General features: G+C 51.9%; 1 protein-coding gene across 1 annotated transcript; it reads left to right on the top strand.

Moving 5' to 3' along the window:
* Window positions 1-9,619: 9,619 nt before the first annotated feature.
* LOC141936094 (olfactory receptor 14A16-like) lies at window positions 9,620-19,234 on the top strand. The gene is made up of 5 exons (XM_074852819.1): window positions 9,620-9,773; window positions 10,342-10,412; window positions 10,534-10,607; window positions 18,009-18,091; window positions 18,276-19,234. Exons 1-5 carry the CDS (start codon window positions 9,620-9,622, stop codon window positions 19,232-19,234), a joined length of 1,341 nt encoding a protein of 446 aa, XP_074708920.1.
* Window positions 19,235-21,843: the final 2,609 nt, after the last annotated feature.

Raw genomic sequence — 21,843 nt, 5'->3', positions numbered from 1 at the left:
TGTCCTACTGTGTTGCATCACCTGTGCCCCTGCAGTCTGTAGTCATCCACCCATTTTTCTTACCTTGCTCTCACCTGAGCATCTTCCTTCCTTTACTGATATCTCACCGTTCTTCCTGGCTCTTTCTTGAAGTGTTGGGTTTTGGTTTTTGATATCTTCCAAAAGCTTTGCACTGATCCAGACTCCTTCTGGGTGGTGTGTTAAACCGCAACACTGGCCTTGGAATGAATACTTTTTCTTCATAGTGGAAAACAGCGTGAGAAGGAAATAATGCCAGAAAGTGAAGCTGGGGAAGAGGAGACTGTACACACAGATAAAAACTCCACCATCTCTGAAACCTCTCTTCAAGCACTCTCAGGCTACTCTTATTCTGTCCGGAGTCTCCACACCAGTGAGCCCAGGCTGTTCAGCCTCTCCATACTGGTCATGTTCTTGAGGGCTCTTAATGCCATCTTGGGAGATGTCTGGGCACGCTCCAAGCTTTTTGCAGATGAAAACATAGTGGTCATAGGCCCGGAAAGACAAAGTGAGACTTTTTACCAACACCTGTAATGGCAGGACAAGGGGCAACAGTTTTAAACTGAAAGAGGGTAGATTTAGATTTGTTATAAGGAAGAAATGTTGTATGATGAGGGTGCTGAGACACTGGAATAGGTTGCCTAGAGACATTTCAGGGAGGGAGCATCCACAACTTTACTTGTCAACATGTTCTAATGTCCAAACACCCTCACAATAAATAATTTCTTCCTTCTATCTAATCTAATCTCCCCTCTTTCCATTTAAAGCCATTATCCCTCACCATATCCCTACAGTCCCTGATAAAGAGTCCCTCCTCTGTGATCCTTTAGGCCCCTTTGAAGTACTGGAAGGCTACTATAAGGCCTCTCTGGGTCCTTCTCTTCTCCAGGATGAACAACCCTAACTCTCTCAGCCTGTCCTCATAGAGGAGGTGTTCCAGTCCCCCCATCACTGTCGTGGCCTCCTCAGGACCTGCTTGGGCAGGTCTATGTCCTTCTTACGCTGGGAGCCCCAGAATTGGACAGAGCACTGCAGGTGGTATCTCACAATAGTGGAGCAGAGGGACAGAATCCCCTCCCTCAACCTGCTGGCCACACTCTCTTGATGCAGCCCAGGCCACGGTTGGCTTTCTGGGCTGCAAGTGCATGTTGCTGGCTTATAGTCGGCTTTCCATCAACCAACAAGGGAGAGCTGAGGGGCACCACATTGCAGCCTGGCAGCACCTATGAGGTCAGTGACCTTATAATCATCTTCAGTCCAGCCAGCTCCCTTCAGCCTGCCTCTCCTCTTCCTCTCTGTCCCTGTCTTGTCTCTGCTGGGATGAGCAGTTTTGTAATGAATGTCTTGTCACCAAATTGCTGGGGCCAACTGCTGGCCAACCAGGATCCTGTAACAGGAGTGGCCTCACAATCAACATCACACTTTGTGGTGCCTTCGCCTGTCTGTCTCCATTCACTCCCTTGACTCCTCATCGCTGCTGCACCCCACGGTCAACAGACAAACCCAGGCCCTTCACTGCCCTTTCCCTCTCCCCTGCCCCACGGGTTGCCAGAGCCAGGGTGGGACGTGTCGCGTTCAGGCTTTGCAGTGCTCATGCAGAATTATTGCCACAAAGTCGGTGCTGAGATCAGACTCAGTGCTGTGGAGCAGACCCCAGCAAGAAATAACAGCGTTCAACAGGAGATCTGCAGCGGTGGCAACCATGCTGGTTTTGTAAGGGGACTTCTGTCCATTCACTAAAAGGATCTGCTACTACCAAGATGCACTTGGTGTTTCAAGCTGTCACTGGCAGAGCTCCCACCAAATCAGTCTTCCAGTGTGGCCGTGGGCCTCCACTCTGTTGGTGCTGGGCTGGGGCTTTTACTCCAGTGTAATCTGCACTGGTCACAGCACAAGACAGACAGCTCCTACCCCAGAGATCTACATCCTTCTTCGTGTTAGGCCAGCACTCACTGTCCTTCACTCTGCTCAGAGTGTTTGCCTCAGCTCATGGAGGAGCTTGATGAGATTCTCCTTGAATATTCTGAGGCACAATCCAATGCTTATTGCCTTCTGCATCTACAGCATAATAAATATTCCTTTCCCTTACTGTGTGCATTGACCTGATGGGTCTGTTCACATGACTCCCTTGAATTATTCCCTGGTTGGAAGGTGACCTTTTCCCAAATTGGGTCAAGATGACGGGCTCTGTCACAGCCACTTGACTTTAATTTTTCTGCAGTTATTCAGCCTGAGGTTACCCCAGATGACCCAAGAGTGTTCATGGATGCTCCTGTGCCTGCTAATAACAAGGCCAAGTTTCTCGTGTTCCCAATGGCTTCTTCATCTGTGGGTCATCCCCAAGAATCTGCTGGCAAGGGTACCAGGATCCATGGTGCCAGCCCACAGGAACCTGGGCCTTCCCAGTAGAACCTATGGATCTTGACCAAGACTTACTCTTGAGTTCCCAGACTGCAGGGAATGCATTGCATTTATTGTCACTTGTACTAGAAACTGAGCTGCTCTTCCTGCTTTCTCGAGGTAATTTTCTAAAACCTTTAGTTCCGTTTCTAAATCTTTTACTTGTTTGGCCTCTAACTCCAGCTTTCTATTTTGTATGCAGAACATATGTCTGTGGACCCTACCATCTTCCTCTTTTTTGATTACATCGGGTGTCTTAATTTGGGAAATTCTTCAGCATCCTGTCCCATGGTCTTCTTCCCAGGAGGTTCCTCATCAGGCCAGAGCCTGCTCTCCTGAAGTCCTGCTCTTTGCCTTCTTCCCTTCTCTCAGGAGCCTCAACTCAACTTTCCCACCCTTGACTGTTACATCCCTGACCAGCTCATCCTTGTTTCTAAGTATGATTGCCTGCAGGACAGCTCCCCAAACTGGCTCCTCAGTCACCCTTGTCTGGAGGATGTTGTCGAGGAAATCCAAACACCTCCTGAATGGCATTCACTTTGCTATGTTGCCCCTTCAGGAAATACTGGGATAGTTTAGTTCTTCCATAAGATCCAGAGCTAATTCCATTTAAATGCAGAAGGCTTCATCTACTTCCTCTTCCTCATCACGGGGGTCCATAGCAGACATCTACCCACCACAGTGTTGCCCATGACCTTTCAGCTCTCAACTGACTCATCATCCATCCCCAGGCAGAGCTCCACACATTCCTGCTGCTGTCTTCCACAAAGGGCAACTTCCCCTCTGGGTCCAGCCCCATGGCCTTATCAGTACCAGACCACCAGAACCCCACAGTTTCTCCAGGAGAGGGGATTTGTAGTGCCCTGCAACTTCTTATGCTGTTCTCTTGTTAGAGACACCCCAGTCAAGATAAGCCAACTGCACACAAACAGGAAAAAATGATGAAATGGAGTTTTACTCAAGGGACACACTGAGAATATCTGGGATTAAGCAAATGGAAGCCACATGAAGTTTTACAGAGAGACGTGGCCGGGCCTGCATGGGTGGGGGTGAATAGCCTCATACATCAGGACAGGTGAGACCTGCCTGGCTGAGCAGCGACTCTGACGAGAAGGGCCTGGGCACTACGAGGGATGCCCTACGAGCCAGTGGAGGATGGACACGATGAACAAGGGCAGCTGCCTACGGGGCTGCATTTGGAGGAGCATGGCCCACCCTGACAACCTGAGTTACCATCCCCCTCCATGCAGCATTGGTGTGGCCACACGCACATGGGTGTGTCCCAGGATGTGGCTCCCCATTCTGGAGAAGTAGGGAGGACCTGGAGAGTGTTGAGTGAAGGTCTGCCAAGGTGGGGTTCAGGACCTAATGCCCATGAGCTGTGTGAGGTGGCTGAGGGACCTGGAGTTCTTTGGCCCAGCGGTGTGGAGGCTCCAGGCACTATAGGAGTAGCCTGAGAGTGACTGAGGGGTGATTTCAGGGAGGATGGAGCTTTTCTTTGTAGCGAGATACATCATGAGAAAGAACTAATGCCACCAAGTGCAGCTGGGGAGGCCCAGACTGGACACAGAGAAATGTCACTCGAAGGGCAGTGCTGTGGTGTAACAAGTCACCCAGAGGGAGACTGGAGCAGCCCCAGGCTTTGTGTTTCAAGAGCAGCCAGGGAGGATGGAGAGATCTCAGTAAAGGAAGGGAGATGCTGAGGTGAGAGCAAGGTGTGGTAGTCGGGTGGACATCTCCAGCCTGCAGAGAAAGAGGTGCAGGTGTGGGACACGGTGGGACAGCCTGTGGTGGAGACGATAGAGGGATGAGGAAAGTCTGAAAATCCCCCAGCAGAGATGAGCTCTTTCTGCCCTTGGCTCTGGCTGTTGTCTCTGCCACTGATGCCCATGAGGAAGCACCTTCCCCTTCCAGCACTGGGTCTCAGGGCCTCCCCTGCCCCACCCGAGAGCCTGGGAGGTGTTGGACCATAGTCCTGCCCTTGGCATTGCCCATCCCCACATCACACTGCCCCAGGAAGAGCCCTGAGCTCTGTGTGAGGGACATGTTGCCCTGTGAAGGGAGATCCAAGGGCTGGGTATCAGACCTCGGCATTAGGCTTAATGTAACACATCCAGGTTTACTCAGAATTTGTTCCCCCTTGACATGGCCTTTGTTTACCTGTCATCTCTGCCTTGAGTTTTCTGCTTTAACAAGCCCCTGGGGAGGCTTTGTAAGTAATGGTCCTCAGTGGTACCCATTAACACTCTACGATCTTTTGTTTTGCATCTGACATGGATGTCTTCAGAGGGATCTTCAAATTCCTATCACTGCCTGAGTTTCATGGACTCAACACCAAACCCACCTGCGTGTCATTAAAATGCCTTGGGCTGGTCCTCTGCTGCAGAGCTGGGCCGGGCTCCTGGGACAGAGGGAGCTCAGGGCAAGTGGTCAGCGCTGCAGAGAGACAGCTCTGCCCAGGAGCAGCTCCTCTGCAAAGCGCAGCAGGGCTGAGGGCACTGCCTGCAGGCACCGAGGGCAGAGGAGCCGGGCACAGAGAAGGGAAAGGCAGACGGCAGTGGCAGGATGCTGAGAGCTCACTGGAGGAGAAATCTTCGCAGCCCTTGACACAGTAAGTCTGTGGGTGCAGGGCAATGCAGCTGCAGGTGGTGGAGGGATGTGGTGAAGCCGGCACAGCCACCAGGAATGTCCCTGGTGTCTGCAGGAGGAGGAGGCCGTGCTCCAGAGCAGGGCTTCCCTGCTGCACTGTCAGAGGGACAGGCCATGGCGGCTGCCTTCTCCCGGGGACGGCTGCAGGGGTGTGCAGGCGCGGGTGCAGCCAGGGGTGCCCAGGGCTGTCCTTGAGAGCAGGGTCCCTGCAGCCCAGGGGCTGTGTGCTGGGGCAGGGACTCTGCCGCCTGCCAGGGTCAGCACTCAGCCTGCCCGGGGAGCTGCCCACGGCGCTGTGGGGAGAAGCTGTGTGGGGAAGGAGAGACCCCTGGCAGAACAGGGTCCTTCTGCTGTGGAGGGGTCTTGTGAAGCTGTTGCCAGGACACTGGCACAGGCAGCTTTTCAAGAGGAATCAAAGGCAGGGGATTTCTGGAAGATTAAGACCTTTCTAGGGTCTGTGATTTCAGCTTTCTTTTCAGTGAAATGGAAAGATGCTGCCAAAAGTGAATAAATCAGTGACTCCTGATCTGTTACACGGGGGGATCAGCGGATCTGCTAGAAGCCACATAAAGTGCCTTAACCCACCCCTCTACCTACAGACAGCACCAGCACCACCTTTGCTTGCATATCAGTGCTTATCTGACCTAGTCCTTAGGACCTGCTGACAGGGAGATGCCCCTGGGCAGGGCCCTGCTGCCAGGAGGGGTCTCCAGGGCAGAGCTGAGCACACAGCGGGTGGGATGGGGGTTGTGAGCACTGGCAGGGAGGAGACTTAGAAACAAATAGCTCCTGCAGGGGTATCTCCAGGCAGCAAAGAGCCAGGCCACCCCTCCTCATCATTCTCTTCTCACTGCATGAGAAAGGAGAGAAGAGTTTGGAGAAATGGACTTTGAAACTGGAGACTTCTAAGCTCACAAAAGCCCAGTTTCTTCTTCAGATGCGGTGCTAGTGAGATTATCCTCCAGCAGAGATAAGTGTAATAAGCACAGGGCTCCTGTGTGATGACCAGCAGGTCACTTGTGGACAGAGCAGCTCTCCTAACTCTGCACGAGGGTACAGGGAGCGCTTTTGTTGATCAGGGCTCCCCCGGGTTCCATCTCAAAGCAATGCGAGAGATGTTGTCTTCTGCTTCTTCAAAGAAAGTGCCCTCACTCAGCAGCACGAACCTGAGCTCATAAAAAGGAGTTAAATGAAGCTCCCCCAAAGAAAAAGAAGTCATTTTCAGGGGATGTTTAGGATTGACTCAAAGAAATCTGCCCTAACTTGTCAATGTTTTCTCTTTTTTCAACACTCCCCCATGCCCAGGGAGAACAAATGTCCAACAGCAGCTCCATCAATGAGTTCCTCCTCCTGCCATTCGCAGACACACGGGAGCTGCAGCTCTTGCACTTCTGGCTCTTCCTGGGCATCTACCTGGCTGCCCTCCTGGGCAACGGCTTCATCATCACCGCCATCGCCTGTGACCACCACCTGCACACCCCCATGTACTTCTTCCTCCTCAACCTCTCCCTCCTCGACCTGGGCTCCATCTCCACCACTCTCCCCAAAGCCATGGCCAATTCCCTCTGGGACAACAGGGCCATCTCCTACTTGGGATGTGCCACAGAGCTCTTTTTTTTCTTTTTCTGTGCTACAGCAGAGTATTCTCTCCTCACCATCATGTCCTACGACCGCTACGTTGCCATCTGCAAATCCCTGCACTACGGGACCCTCCTGGGCAGCAGAGCTTGTGTGCACATGGCAGCACCTGCCTGGGGCACTGGATTCCTCAATTCTCTCCTGCACACGGCCAACACATTTTCACTACCACTCTGCCAAGGCAATGTCCTGGACCAGTTCTTCTGTGAAATACCCCAGATCCTCAAGCTCTCCTGCTCAGACTCCTATCTCAGGGAAGTTGGGCTGCTTCTTTTTAGTGCCTGTTTAACATTTGGATGTTTTGTTTTCTTTGTGGTGTCCTATGTGCAGATCTTCAGGGCCGTGCTGAGGATCCCCTCTGAGCAGGGACGGCACAAAGCCTTTTCCACGTGCCTCCCTCACCTGGCCGTGGTCTCCCTCTTTATCACCACTGACATGTTTGCTTACCTGAAGCCCCCCTCCGTCTCATCCCCATCCCTGGACCTGGTGGTTGCAGTTCTGTACTCAGTGGTGCCTCCGGCAATGAACCCCCTCATCTACAGCATGAGGAACCAGGAGATCAAGGATGCCCTGAGGAAACTGATTGGACGTTTTATGGCAGCCATAGACTCTCATTTCTCTACAAATTACTCCCACTGTATGACAACCTAAGCATGTCTTTCCTTCTTGATATAGTTATTTTTTTATTTTTTTCCTTTTGTGATTATGTGTTCTACAAAGAAATTCCATTAGTCTTTCCCTCCCACATCAGTATTCTCCTGTCTTGTCAGACCCATGGTCATTGTGTAAAGGAGGAGCCAGGCACTCTGTGTCCTTAAGCAAAATAAATGCACCCACAAACTGTTCTTCTGGCATCCATCCTTACTAGGGCAGGAATAAACGGGAATGAAAACACTTTCTGCCTTTACTGCCTCAGGCATCTAGTACTATTATGAGGGAGAGGGTGGCACGGAGTGACTGCAGACCCCTCAGGATCTGCTGGAGAGGAGAGCAGGGCATGCAGGGTGCCCCTGACCTCCTTCTCCTTGTGCCATGGATGCTTCCCATCTCTGGGGCTGACCCCTCTGTGCCCCCGAGGAGATGCTGTGCCCTTCAGAGGCGCTGAGGCTGTGGGGTGAGTGCCCAGAGCACCCTGCAGTGGGCACTGCCTTGGGACCAGCCCAGACTGGACTTTGCTGGGGAGAGAGGTGGAGAGAGGGCAGGGGAGGTAGGAGAGCTTGGAGGGAGCTGGGCTGGGATGGAAATTACTGGGGATAGAACACCATCAGCATATAACTCACACTGAGTGACCACACAGGTTGAGGACTCACACCGGGGCATTTGTGGTACAGAGCCAGGGCTTGTGGAAGGGATCAAAGACATGCAGGTGCAGGAGAGAAGAGGCTGGTCTGTGCCCTTGGTGGCATGGACAGACGAGGAGGGTGGCCCAGGGCCTTCATCAACCCCCAGCCTCTCTCATCGGCCATTTCCAGCACTGGCTACTCACCCCAGGGCTATGGACGAGTCTTTCTGCAAGACCATCTCCATCCTCCTGCTGGGCTCAGTGCGTGGGTGGGGGCAATGGCCAGCCCTGCCCGGCCTCTCTCCTGGCCCAGACCCCGGCAGACCCTGGAGCAAGGCTGTCTGCAAAGATCAGCATGGGACACGGCTGGGTCTGGGCAGGGGTCAGATGATGGGGGAGCTTCCAAAGTGGCATGGCCATGGGGAGAAGAGGCAATGAGGACTGTTTTAGGGATTTTGTTGGGGAATGTTTCAAATATCAGATATCAAATGGAGGAGGTGATTGGAAGAATCCAGCATGGGTTTACCAAGGTTGTGCATTCTATGTCAGACCTGAAGGAGTTGATTTTCCACCTGTCCAGACGTCCTTAGGAGAGACCCTGCAGCAGTATCTATTGGAGAATGCTGACATCACCTCTTCTCTACACTCAAAAGTAACAAAATACACCCTTGAAAATAAAACCTCATTTTATTTGAAGCTCTTTGAAATACTCATCCATAACTACATGAGGAAACTGCTCCAATTACTTGTACAAGTCTTGAAGACTTAAAGAAAAGTACAGGAAGAGACATGGCTCCTTAGGGCTTGTTTTATTTTAATGAGCCCCTGGTGTATTTGACCCTCAGGTACTGAGAGGAGATTACTCGAACCTCTCAAAGACTTGATATAAAAAGCAAAACCTGAAGTACCTTGAAGCATCATGGAGTCCCACTGAGGACCATGACCAGCAAAGCCTCCCCAAAGACTCATTAGGACAGATAATTGGAGGCCATGATTGCAGGTAGGCAAAGGGAAGTGCAGGCAGCTCAGGTGCTGAGAAAAGCCGGGGTTTGTTTGATGAAGCATAAAGGTGAAGCCCTGACCCCCAGCCCCTGGGAAGGCAGATCGTGTCCTTCACACATTGCTCAGGGCTCTTCTGGGACCAGTGGGATGTGGGGTGGGTGATGCTGAGTGAAGGACAATGGGTTTACAGTTCCCAGCCCTATGGGGGTTGTGCAAGGGGGCAATGAGGCCCCCCAAGTGCCTGAGGACAACATGTCCCCTCATAGGCCTTGGTGGCAGAGACGATGGCTGTACCCAAGGGGGCAAAGACTTCGGTTCTCTTGCTGATGCCCAGCCTTGCCAGCGCCCTTTGCCATCTCCACCACAGCTTGTCCTATGCTGTCCCACAGCTGCTCCTGTTTCCCTGCAGGCCGTAGACACCCACCTCGCTTCCTCACCTTGCTCTGCCCCTGGCATTTCCACACCTTCACTGACGTCTGGCCACACTCACACTCTGTTCCCTGAATCACAGAGACATGGACTGATCTCATCTGTCTTCTGGATGACTTCTTGTGCCACAGCACAACCCTTGGGGTGACATTTCTTCCTCCTCATGCCCAGTCTCCACCTTCCAAACTGCACTGTGTGACAATGTTTTTGTCTCCTGCTGTTTCCTACAACCCTCTGGGAAACAACCCTTCAAGCAGGGAACACAACCCCTCCGCCTTCTTGTGGCCTTTCACCCAACCAGACAGAAGCCGCCTCACCAAGATCTCCCAGGGCTGCTGGCTGTACAGCTTCTCGGGTAGACACAGCCAAGCCCTGTGCCTGCTGCTCTCCTGTCATGTTCACAGGCAGAAGAGACACAACAACCCAAATCTCAGCCCCCTTCCTGGAGTGAGCCTGGGCCCTTGGGCAGAGGGGATCTCACAGTCCATGTGCCAGCTGGGTGCCTTCTGCTGGCCTGGCAGAGGTGCTGGCAGACGGGACCTTAAAAGGTCCTCTCCCAGCCCTGAGTCAAGAGCTGACCTACCAGCTGTGACCTCACAGACCCTTTCTCAGCCGTGGTCCTGCTGTGGCCTATCACCTGCATAGGCACAAGTGACCTCACAGCCCCCTTCACAGCCATTGGCTTCCTGCTGGATTAGGAGTTCTGAGACACAATGACCACATGATGCTGTACCCAAACATCACCCAGTCCCTGAGCAGATAGAAGTCAGCTTGTTTCATCAGATTTATCTGATGGATTTCCTGCCAAGGTTTGGAGTAGAGAAACATTCCTCTGAGGAACTGCTGTATTTACACTGGTGTATTTCATATCTCTATTTCTGCTTCTCTCTTTTTTCTTCTTCCTCTGTCTATCCTGGCTTCAGAGAGCTCTCCAAGGGAAAGATTCATTGAATCAAAGATTAACACAGGTCAGAAGAGACCCCTCAACCCCACGGTACTGGCTCTGGCTGGGATGGGGTGAACTTCCCCCATAGCAGCCCCTGTCCTGCTCTGCTTCGTACTCATGGCTCCAACGGTGTTGATCACACACCAATGATTTGGCTGTTACTCAGCAGTGTTCGTACTGCAGGAAGGCTGTCTCTCCAACCCCCCCTCCAGAAGCTGGTACCCTCCGGGTGGGCAAGTGGCTGTGAGGGGACATAAATGGGACAGCTGACCTGAATTGACCAAAGGCATATTCCACAGCATATGGCATCATGCTCAGCAATAACAGCTGAGAGAAAGGAGTGCCGAGAGGAGGGCGTGACCTTCATTATTAAGATATTATTCTTCCAAAGCATGTACCGAATTCTTACCTCCCAGGAGGTGGCTGGACATTGTCTGCTGATGGGAAGTCGAGAATAATCATAAAATCTTTCACTCATGGAATGTCTTGGGTTAGAAAGCACCTTAAAGATTATTGGTCAGGGACACCTTCCCCTAGACCAGGTTGCTAAAGGCCCCATCCAACCTGGCCTTGAACCGTTCCAGCGAGAAGGCAACCTGTTCCAGTTTCTGACCACACACAAATTAAAAGGTTTCTTCCTAATATCTAATCTTAATCTCCCCTCTTTCAGTTGAAAACCTTTACCCCTTGTCCTATACCTCCACTCTCTGATAAAGAGTCCCTCCCCAGCTTTCCTGTAGGCCCCCTTGAAGTACTGGAAGGCTGTTATAAGGCCTCCCCAGAGCCTTCTCTTCTCCAGGCTGAACACCCCCAACTCTCTCAGCCTGTCGTCACAGGGGATGTGTTCCAGCACCCTGATCATCTTCATGGCCTCCTCTGGACCTGCTTGAGCAGGTCTGTGTTCTTCTGATGTTGGGGGCCCCCAGAACTGGACACAGAACTATGGATGGGGTCACACAAGAACATAGTAGAGGGGAAGAATCCACTCCCTTGACCTGCTGGCCACCCTTCTCTTAATGCAGCCCAGGATACAGTTGGCTTTCTGAGCTGTGAGTGCACATGGCTGACTCACAGCCAGTTTTCCCTCAAAGTCCTTCTCCGCAGGGCTGCTCTCAATCCACTCATCATCCAGCCTGTATTTGTGCTTGGGATTGGCCTGAACTATAAGCAGGACCTTGCACTTGGACATGTTGAACTTCATGAGGTTTGCGCAGGCCCAGCTCTCCAGCCTGTCCAGGTCCCTCTAGATGGCACATCTCTTCCCTCCAGCATGGAGACCGCACCACACAGCTCGGTGTTGCTGGAGAGTTTGCTGAAGCTGCAGCCAGTCCCACTGCCCATGTCACCAACAAAGATCATAAACAGCGCCGATACCAATACTGACCCCTGACGAACGCCACTCATCACCACTTTCCTTTCGAAAATCGAGCCACTGATCTCAATCTTTGAGTCAGACTGTCCAGCCAATTCCTTAACCACCGAGTGGTTCATCTGTCAGATCCATTTCTCTCTAATTTATAGACAAGGATCTCATGTGGGAGAGTGTCAAATCCTTTTCACAAGTCCAGGTAGATGACATCAGTTGCTCTTCCAACTGTTCTGTGGGGGGCAGCAACTGGCAAGACCGTTGTGTGTGTGCATGTCACATTGGTGTGTATGTTGGTGGGTGTAACCAGTAGTGAACATCAAACGAGAGTAACCAGTGAGTACAAGAGGCCAGGAAGCCTGGTATTTTTGATAGCCTAAGTCTAGACTGGACACTAGAGAGCCCAGAGGGTTTGCAAGTAGCTACTGTAACAGTAAGGTGACCAAAACCACCTCCTGGAGAAACTGTGAGGTCTTGAGAGTCAGCGGAGAGCTGAGGAGTTAACATGAGAGGAAAGAAAATCATGGGCAAAATTGTGGTGGGCAGATGTCTAGTCCAGACCTCCTGACCATGAAGAGTAAGTACATGAGGCCTTAAGACAACCTCACCCTGTCAATGGCACAGGCTGGGGGCTGCCTGGCTGGAAGAATCCCCATGGGAAAGGTCTTGGTGGGTTGGGCAGGAGGCAGCCGTGTGCCCTGGCAGTAAGGGAGGCCAGCTGCCCCCGGGGCTTGATGGCCAGGAGTGCGGCCAGGAGATCAAGAGAGGGCATTGTCCAGGTTACTGTGTCGAGATTTCAGACCCCCAGGACAAGAATGATGTTGGCAAGCTGGAGGGGGTTTGGTGAATGGCCCCCAAGAGAGGCCATGCCTGGAATGCTTTGCCTGTGAGGAGAGGCTGAGGGAGCTGGGCTTGTTCAGCCTGGAGAAGGGAGGGCTGAGGGGGACCTCAGTGCAGCCTGGCAGCACCTACGAGGAGGCCATAAAGAATAGAGAACTAGGCTCTGCACCATGGTGCATGTTCAGAGGATGGAAGGTGAGTGTTGGGTGAAAGAGGGGATGTTCAACCTGGAGATAAGGAAAAGATTTTTCACCCATCTCAGGGCTAGACCTTTAGCATGGTGGCCATGAACCCTGCTGGCCCTTGTGTCTCTCGTGGTTTTTCAGGTCAGAATAACAGAGGTATCCCCAGAATCAGACCCCAGGTGGGCCTCTTCCACCTGCCTCACCCCCTCCCATCCCCAAGCATGTTGAAGTGACCTCAAAATCATCCCCATTCCAGCCAGATCCCCTTGACTTGCCTCTCCCATTCCTCTCTGTCCCTCTCCTGTCTCAGCTGGGATGAGTCATTTTATGATGAACATCTTGTCCCCAAATTACTGGGGACATCTGCTGGCCAATCAGGATCCTGTAACAGGAGTGGCCTCACAATCAACATCACACTTTGTGGTCCCTTTCCCTGTCTCTCCCCATCCACTCCCTTGACTCCTCATCGCTGCTGCACCCCACGGTCAAGAGCCAAACCCAACCCCTTCACTGCCCTTTCCCTCTCCCCTGCCCCACGGGTTGGCAGAGCCAGGGGGGACATGTCATGTCCAGGCTTTGCAGTGCTCATGCAGAATTATTGCCACAAAGTCGGTGCTGAGATCAGACTCAGTGCTGTGGAGCAGACCCCAGCAAGAAATAACAGCGTTCAACAGGAGATCTGCAGTGGTGGCAACCATGTTGGTTTTGCAAGGGGGTTTCTGTCCATTCACTAAAAGGATCTGCTACTACCAAGATGCACTTGGTGTTTCAAGCTGTCACTGGCAGAGCTCCCACCAAATCAGTCTTCCAGTGTGGCCGTGGGCCTCCACTCTGTTGGTGCTGGGCTGGGGCTTTTACTCCAGTGTAATCTGCACTGGTCACGGCACAAGACAGACAGCTCCTACCCCAGAGATCTACATCCTTCTTCGTGTTAGGCCAGCACTCACTGTCCTTCACTCTGCTCAGAGTGTTTGCCTCAGCTCATGGAGGAGCTTGATGACATTCTTCTTGAATATTCTGAGGCACAATCCAATGCTTATTGCCTTCTGCATCCACAGCATAATAAATATTCCTTTCCCTTAATATGTGGATTGACCTGATGGGTCTGTTCACATGACTCCCTTGAATTATTCCCTGGTTGGAAGGTGACATTTTCAGAAATTGGGTCAAGATGATGGGCTCTGTCACAGGCATTTGACGTTGCTTTTTCTGCAGTTATTCAGCCTGAGGTTACCCCAGATGACCCAAGAGTGTTCATGGATGCTCCTGTGCCTGCTAATAACAGGGCCAAGATTCTCAGGTTCCCAATGACCTCTTCAGCTGTGGGTCATCCCCAAGAATCTGCTGGCAAGGGTACCAGGATCCATGGTGCCAGCCCACAGGAACCTGGGCCTTCCCAGTAGAACCTATGGATCTTGACCAAGACTTACTCTTGAGTTCCCAGACTGCAGGGAATGCATTGCATTTATTGTCACTGGTGTTAGTGACTATATGCTGCTCTGCTAGAAACTGAGCTGCCTTCCTGATTTCTCAAGCCCATTTTTAAAATCTGTAATTCCATTTCTAAATCCTGTACTTGTCTGACATCTAACTCCAGCTTTTTATTTTGTAAGTAGAGCCTATATCTGTGGGCCCTGCTATCTTCCTCTCTTTTGATTAAGTTGGTGTCTTAATTTAGGAAATTCTTCAGCATCATGTGACATGGAATTCTTCCAGGCAGGTTCCTCATCAGGCCAGAGCCTACCCTCCTGAAGTCCTGCTCTTGGCCTTGTTCCCTTCTCTCAGGAGCCTCAACTCTACTTTCCTACCCCTGATTGTTACATCCCCGACCAGCTCTTCCTTGTTTCTAAGTCTCATTTCCTGCAGGACACCTCCCCTCACTGCCTCTTCAGTCACCCTTGTTGGTATGATGATAGTAATTAAATCCAAATATCTTCTGGATGGCTTTCACTTGGGTATGTTGCCCCTTCACCAAATTTTGGGATAGTTTAGGTCTGCTATGAGGACCAGGGCTTCTTCCAGGTGAATCAAGAATGTCCATCTGTTTCCTCTTCCTCATCAGGGGGTCCATAGCAGACATCCACCTACCACAATGTTCCCCATGACCCTTCAGCTCTCAGCTGACTCATCGTCCATCCCCAGGCAGAGCTCCACACATTCCTGCTGCTCTCTCCCATAAAGGGCAACTTCCCCTCTGGGTCCAGCCCCATGGCCTTGTCAGTACCAGACCCCCAGATTGGAGACACATGGATTTGATTGATGGACCGCTCAGACATAAGGAATTGGCTGCACACTCACAGTCCAAGGCTTGTGGTCAGTGGCTCAATGTCCAAGTGACAAGTGGCATCCTCAGGGGTCAGTTTTGGGACCGGCATTGTTTAATGTCTTTGTTGGTAACGTGGACAGTGGGATTGAGTGCACACTCAGCAAGTTTGTCAACGACACCGAGCTGTGTGGTGCAGTTGACACGCTGGAGGGAAGGGATGTTCCATCCAGAGGGACCTGGACAGGATGGAGAGCTGGGCTTATGCAAACCTCATGAAGTTCAACAGGGCCAAGTGCAAGGTCCTGCACATGGATCAGGGTAATCTTAAGCACAAACAGAGACTGGGCAAAGAGTGGTTTGAGAGCCCTGGGGAGAAGGACTTGGGGGTGTTGGCAGATGGAAAACTGACTGTGAGCCAGCAACATGCACTTGCAGCCCAAGAAGCCAACCATTTCCTGGGCTGCATCAAGAGAAATGTGGCCAGGAGGTTGAGGGAGGAGATTCTGTCCCTCTACTCCATTCTCATGAGACCCCACCTTGTGCGCTGTGTCCACCTCTGGGGCCCCCAGCGTCAGAATGACATGGACCTTCTCAAAGAGGTCCAGAAGAGGCCACAAGGATAATCAGGAGGCTGGAGCACCTCCCTTATGAGGACAGGCTGAAAGAGTTGGGATTGTTCATTCCAGAGAAGAGAAGGCTCCAGGGAGACCTTCTAGAGGCCTTCAAGTACTTAAAGGAGGCCTACAGAAAAGATGGGGAGGGACTCTTTATCAGGCATTGTAGGGATGGGATGAGGGGTAAAAGCTTTTAACTGAAAGGGGGAAATTTAGATTAGTTATAAGGAAGATATTCTTTACTGTGGGGGTGGAAAGACACAGGAACACATTGCCCAGTAAAATTGTGGATGCCACCTCCCTGGACGTTCTCCAAGCAAACTGGTCCAGTCTCTCAGCACCCTCATCGTAAAACATTTCTTCCTTATAACAAATCTAAATCTACCCTCTTTCAGTTTAAAACGATTGCCCCTTGTCCTGCCATTACAGGTGCTGGTAAAAAGTCTCACTTTGTCTTTCCTGGACTATGATCACTATGCTTTCATCTGCAAACACCTTGGAGGGTTCCCAGACATCTCCCAAGATGGTGTTTGGAGGCCTCAAGCACATGACCAGTATAGAGAGGCTGAACGCTCTGGGCTTACTGGTGTGGAGACTCCAGACAGAATAGGAGTAACCTGAGAGTGCTTGAAGAGAGGTTTCAGAGATGGTGGAGTTTTACTTCATAGTGGAAAACAGCATGAGAATGAAATAACTCCAGTAAGGGCATCTGGGGAAGTCCAGGCTGTACACAGGGACAAAAAGTATTCACTCCAAGAGCAGTGCTGCAGTGTAACAGATCACCCAGAAGGAGTCTGGATCAGTGCAAGGCTTTTGGAAGATTTCAAAAACCAAAACCCAACATTTCAAGGAAGAGCCAGGGAAGATGGTGAGATATCAGTAAAGGAAGGAAGATGCTTGTGTGAGAGCAAGGTGGGACAGCTGGGTGGGTGAGTACAACCTGCAGGGAAAGAGGCACAGGTGATACAGTACCATAGGACAGCCTGTGGTGGAGAAGACAGACAGTTGTGGAAAAGGTGAAAGCACCCAACAAACGCAATCTCTTCATGTGTCTATGACTGTTCTTTTTGCCACCGATGCCTATGAGGAGGCACAGTCCCCTGCAGCACTGGGGCCTCATTGCCCCCTTGTCCCTACTCAGCAGCCTGGCAGGTGCACATCTCCATCACCCACTGCCCCAGGAAGAGCCCTGAGCAATGGGTGAGGGACAGGATCTCCCTTCCCAGGGCCTGGGGGTCACGGCTTGGCTCTTTGGTTAATGGGGTCAGGGCTTGGCCCTTTGGCTTCATGAAACACATGCAGGTTTCCTCAGCATCAGAGCCACCTTTCCTTTGCTTTTCCCTACCTGCCATCACTGCCTGCACATTTCTGCTCTAAGTGGAGCCTGGAGAGGCTTTGTCAACAGTGTCCCTCAGTGGGACCCATTAAAGCCACAAGAAACTTTGCAGTTTGAATCTATCTTTGATTTCTTCAGAGGTTTCTTCAGCAGCTTCTGAGTGTCTGATGTTCAGAGACACATCATCAAACCCACCTGAGGGGTCATTAAAATGCCTTGGGCTGGTCCTCTGCTGCAGAACTGAGCCGGGCTCCTGGGACAGAGGGAGCTCAGGGCAAGTGGTCAGCGCTGCAGAGAGACAGCTCTGCCCAGGAGCAGCTCCTCTGCAAAGCACAGCAGGGCTGAGGGCACTGCCTGCAGGCAGCGAGGGCAGAGGAGCCGGGCACAGAGAGGGGAAAGGCAGACGGCAGTGGCAGGATGCTGAGAGCTCACTGGAGGAGAAATCTTCACAGCAGTTAACATGGTAAGTGTCCTCTTGTTTTGCTAGGCGGGCAGTGGGAGATGGGAATCTATTTCTCCTTTCTGGAGCAGGCACTAAGACCCCAGGTCTCGTTAGCACTTGTCTGAGCCTCTCCTGAGCCCCTGCACACACAGAGATGCCCCTGGGCAAGGCCCTGATGCCAGGAGGGGTCTGCAGGGCAGAGCTGAGCAGACAGCGCGTGGGATGGGGGCTGTGAGCACTGACAGGGAGGAGACGTGGGAACAGAGAAGCAGCTCCTGGCTGTGACAGCTCCAGGCAACAGAGACATGGGCAGAGTGTAGGAGGGAGCTGCTACTGGAAACAGCTTGGGAGGAGGAATTCAGGCACCTCCCTGCCATCCCCTGCAGTGCAGACACCTACTCCAGAGGAAACCCCTGGTCTCTTCTCCCACCCAGCAGAGCCTGACCCTCTGTCACTCTCTTGCCTCCTCACAGCAGCTCTGTGGCATTTCTCCATATTTCCCCTTCTGCCTCTGCTCCCCGTGTTGGTATCACTGGACTCTCTGGGATGGGGTGGGGTTCAGCTGTGAGCAATACCTTTGGGCATTGCCATGCAGATGTTTCCATGAGAGTGAAATGTCCAAGTGCCTTCATAATCTGCAGGCTCAGGGTGATACAAATGAGCCAGTTCAATCTTCAGGTCTCCCCACCTTTAGGACATTTGACTCTTTCCCAGTGGGGTCCTGCTGGACTGCAGCCTGTCCTCCAGAAGGGCACAGCTCTCCCAGGGCAGCTCTGTGTTATCCAGCAGCGTCATGAGAAACTGAATAGAGAGAAATTAGAAATCTGTCCTAACTTACGGATGCTTTTTCCTCTGTGACCAGGCCCTCATACCGTGAGGGATCAAATGTCCAACGGCAGCTCCATCACTGAGTTCCTCCTCCTGCCATTCGCAGACACACGGGAGCTGCAGCTCTTGCACTTCTGGCTCTTCCTGGGCACCTACCTGGCTGCACTCCTGGGCAACGGCCTCATCATCACCGCCATCGCCTGTGACCACCACCTGCACACCCCCATGTACTTCTTCCTCCTCAACCTCTCCCTCCTCGACCTGGGCTCCATCTCCACCACTCTCCCCAAAGCCATGGACAATTCCCTCTGGGACACCAGGCCCATCTCTTACCAAGGGTGTGCTGCCCAGGTCTTTATGTTTGCCTTCTTGATAACAGCAGAGTTTTCTCTCCTCACCATCATGTCCTACGACCGCTACGTTGCCATCTGCAAACCCCTGCACTATGGGAGCCTTCTGAACAGCAGAGCTTGTGTCCACATGGCAGCAGCTGCCTGGGGCAGTGGGTTGCTCAATTCTCTCTTGCACACAGCCAACATATTTTCAATGCCGTTCTGCCAAGGCAATGCTGTGGACCAGTTCTTCTGTGAAATCCCCCAGATCCTCAAGCTCTCCTGCTCACACTCCTACCTCAGGGAAGTTGGGCTTATTATGGTTAGTGTCTGTTTACTTTTTGGATGTTTTGTTCTCATTGTGGTGTCCTATGTGCAGATCTTGAGGGCCGTGCTGAGGATCCCCTCTGAGCAGGGACGGCACAAAGCCTTTTCCACGTGCCTCCCTCACCTGGCTGTGGTCTCCCTGTTTGTCAGCACTGGCACATTTGCCTACCTGAAGCCCCCCTCTGTCTCCTCCCCATCCCTGGACCTGGTGGTGTCATTTCTGTACTCGGTGGTGCCTCCAGCAGTGAATCCCCTCATCTACAGCATGAGGAACCAGGAGCTTAAAGAGACATTGAAGAAGCTGATTCAATCAGCTGTTTCTCAACACCATTAACCTGCCCATGTCTCTTCAGAAGTGATTTCACATTCATTATTGGAACCTCCTGCACTTTGGGCATTTGATCTGTCATAGTCATGTTTGTCCATGTCTGCACCCACTCCACTTCCCCAGAGGCATGAACCAGCCTGTCTGACCCAGGGGTCTGTTCTCATGTGTCTGTCACGATGGTACAGCTGGCCTCCCATGTGGCATCTCTGTAATAAAAGGGGATTTCCTCAATGTCTGGAGGTTGGGCTCTTCTTCCAAAGCTGAGGTCAGGCTGAAGAAATTGCCCCCACAAGGCCAATCTGCTGTGTTTGGTTCTCTAAGGGAGGAGGACATGGGGCAAGGTGTTAAGGAATGGGCCTGGGCTGAGTCTTCACCCGTGGGTGCCCAGTTCCTACAGAGATGGTGAATGATCACAGGGATCTGTCTGGGACTGTCACCCCATGGCTTTCAGGCACCACAGCCCACTCGTTCTGCAGAGCAGCACCACCAGCTCAGGGCCCTGTGGGGAGCAGAGGGACAGGGTAGGAGTGACAGGTCAGGCCAGCATGGAAACATTTCAGTGGTGAAAGGCCCTCTGCGGGCAGGGACATCCCCTGAGAAGAACAAAGAATCAGCACTGTGTTTCCATGGGGAAATCAATGATCAAGGGAAACGTATTTCTGAATGGACCAGCTTGGGGCAAATTTCTCTATTATTGGGGAAACTGGAGAAGTCTAAGAAGCCTCTGGGACAGGAGAATTTTTACTGGGAGGAGGCTGGCACAGAGGAGCTTACTGGGAGTGGACAATAAGGATCCCTTGGAGACAGAAGCAGGGGACAAAGGGAGAGACTGGCCTCCATCTCATGCCATGGCTGGCCCTCAGCCCTGGGGCTGATGGAGAGCCTGAGACACCTCTCATTTCTTCCTTTACTCCTCACACTTGCATGGACCTCAGGAAACATCCATGAGCCTGGAGGATGCACAAACCTCCTGTGCTGAGGTCCCATTGCTGCAGGGAAAGCAGATGGGTTTGTGGGACTCATGGGAGTGCAGGGAGAGAGAGGTGTGTGTGTGTCAGGGTGTGTGTAAAAGGCAGGAAGAAGATGGGAATTAGCAGGGGGTGGGAGTGCATCACATTGAGGTGAAATATGTTGAGATTTGATTTTGAGACAGCATAAGAAGGAGTATGTGCAGTTCAGTGCTGGGACATGGGGCTAAATAGAGCATTCAAGTGAACCTGGGGGCTGGGACATCTTTAGCGACTGAAGAGAATTATCAGGGCTTTGGAAGAAGCTGCACAGGTTATGGGGATCTCACAGCCATTGTAGAACCACAGAAAATGACAGTTTTGTGTTTGAAGACAGTGAGGACAGAGAGTCATCAGTAAATGTTGGGACACTATAGGGTCAGAGTGAGGTGGGGAAGCAGGGCTGGTGGTTAAAATCTGCAGAGAAACAGGCACAGGCATAGGAAAGTGTGGGACAGCCTGTGGTGGGGATGGACCCTTGGCTGAGGCTGGGACCCCACAAGAGAAATGAAGTCCTTGTCCTTTAAAATATGGCTGTTGTTGCTTCAGATGAGGTCCCTGAGAGGACACCAGTTCCTACAGCCACAGCACTTTGTTGCCTCCTCCTCCAACCTCCACAGAGCCTGGGGGGAGTCCTACCGCTGTCCTGCATCAGCATCACACCCCCCTGCATCTCACTGACCCCAGGAAGAGCCCTGAGCATCCCAGCAGTGAAAGGATCCCTGTTCCCAGTGGATGGGGGTCAGGGCTTGACCATCCTGTTGATGAAACACATCAAGGCCTTTCACAGTCCCCTGAACATTTGATTTGCAACCCGTAAGCAGTGCCTCTGACTTCCTGCTTCCCCAGCCCCCAGGGACAGGAACCTTGTCTCCTCATTCCCTCCCTGGCCTCTTCAGTCATGGCCCTCGCTGGGGATCACTAACACCCTCAGAAACTTGGAGGTTTGCTGCTGACTTTCCCTTCTCTAGAGGCCACTTCAATCCCTTTTCTGGACCTGCAGTTCAGGAACTTGGCACCAGAGGGCTCATTAACACACAAATCCCCCTGACAAGCCAAGTCTCTGGGCAGAACTTCATTCCTCCCTTCTGAAGTGGTTAATTTGAGAGGTTTCAGGCATGCAGGCAAAGTGAAAAGTTTTCAGTACTAAATTTCAAGAAGCAGCAAGTTCTTCTTTTTCCACTATTCCTTATTTTTCTGCTCACACACTGACATCAGCAAACTTGATATTGATCCTGAGCATCTCCTGATAGAGGGTGAACATGTAGGGAAGCCAAGACCCTCTATGTCAGACACTCTCTGGGCAATCTTTGTCCCTACCTCCAACTCCACATTTCTCTCATCAGCCCCCTGGGACTTCCAGCACCTTTGTTCAAACCTGAGCTTTCTCCACGACCGGCTGTAGCTGCGTCTTTCAGCCCATTGACACCAACTCCCACCTGCTGTACCTGGAAAAGGACCACGCAGATGCAGAGCTATGTTTAATTGCCAGAAAACTAAATCAACACAAGGCATGGTTCAATCAAAAAAAAAAAAATACCCTCCTCTGCTGTGATATTAAGTCCACCTTACCTCCTACGAAGACCCTTTCCACAGTGACCTTAAACC

This window comes from Strix uralensis, chromosome 31 (assembly GCF_047716275.1).
Source record: "Strix uralensis isolate ZFMK-TIS-50842 chromosome 31, bStrUra1, whole genome shotgun sequence".
In the NCBI taxonomy this organism is placed as follows: Eukaryota; Metazoa; Chordata; class Aves; order Strigiformes; family Strigidae; genus Strix; species Strix uralensis.
This window is presented reverse-complemented; position numbering and strand designations above follow the sequence as displayed.

What these genes read in the sequence shown, in the direction of transcription:
- LOC141936094 (XM_074852819.1), top strand. Translation starts at nt 9,620, where the DNA reads ATGTTTTTGTCTCCTGCTGTTTCCTACAACCCTCTGGGAAACAACCCT. An exon ending in CTGGCTGTACAGCTTCTCGG is followed by an intron (nt 9,774 to 10,341) that starts GTAGACACAGCC and finishes TCCTGGCTTCAG; the next exon opens with AGAGCTCTCCAAGGGAAAGA. An exon ending in TGAGCCAGTTCAATCTTCAG is followed by an intron (nt 18,092 to 18,275) that starts GTCTCCCCACCT and finishes CTCTGTGACCAG; the next exon opens with GCCCTCATACCGTGAGGGAT.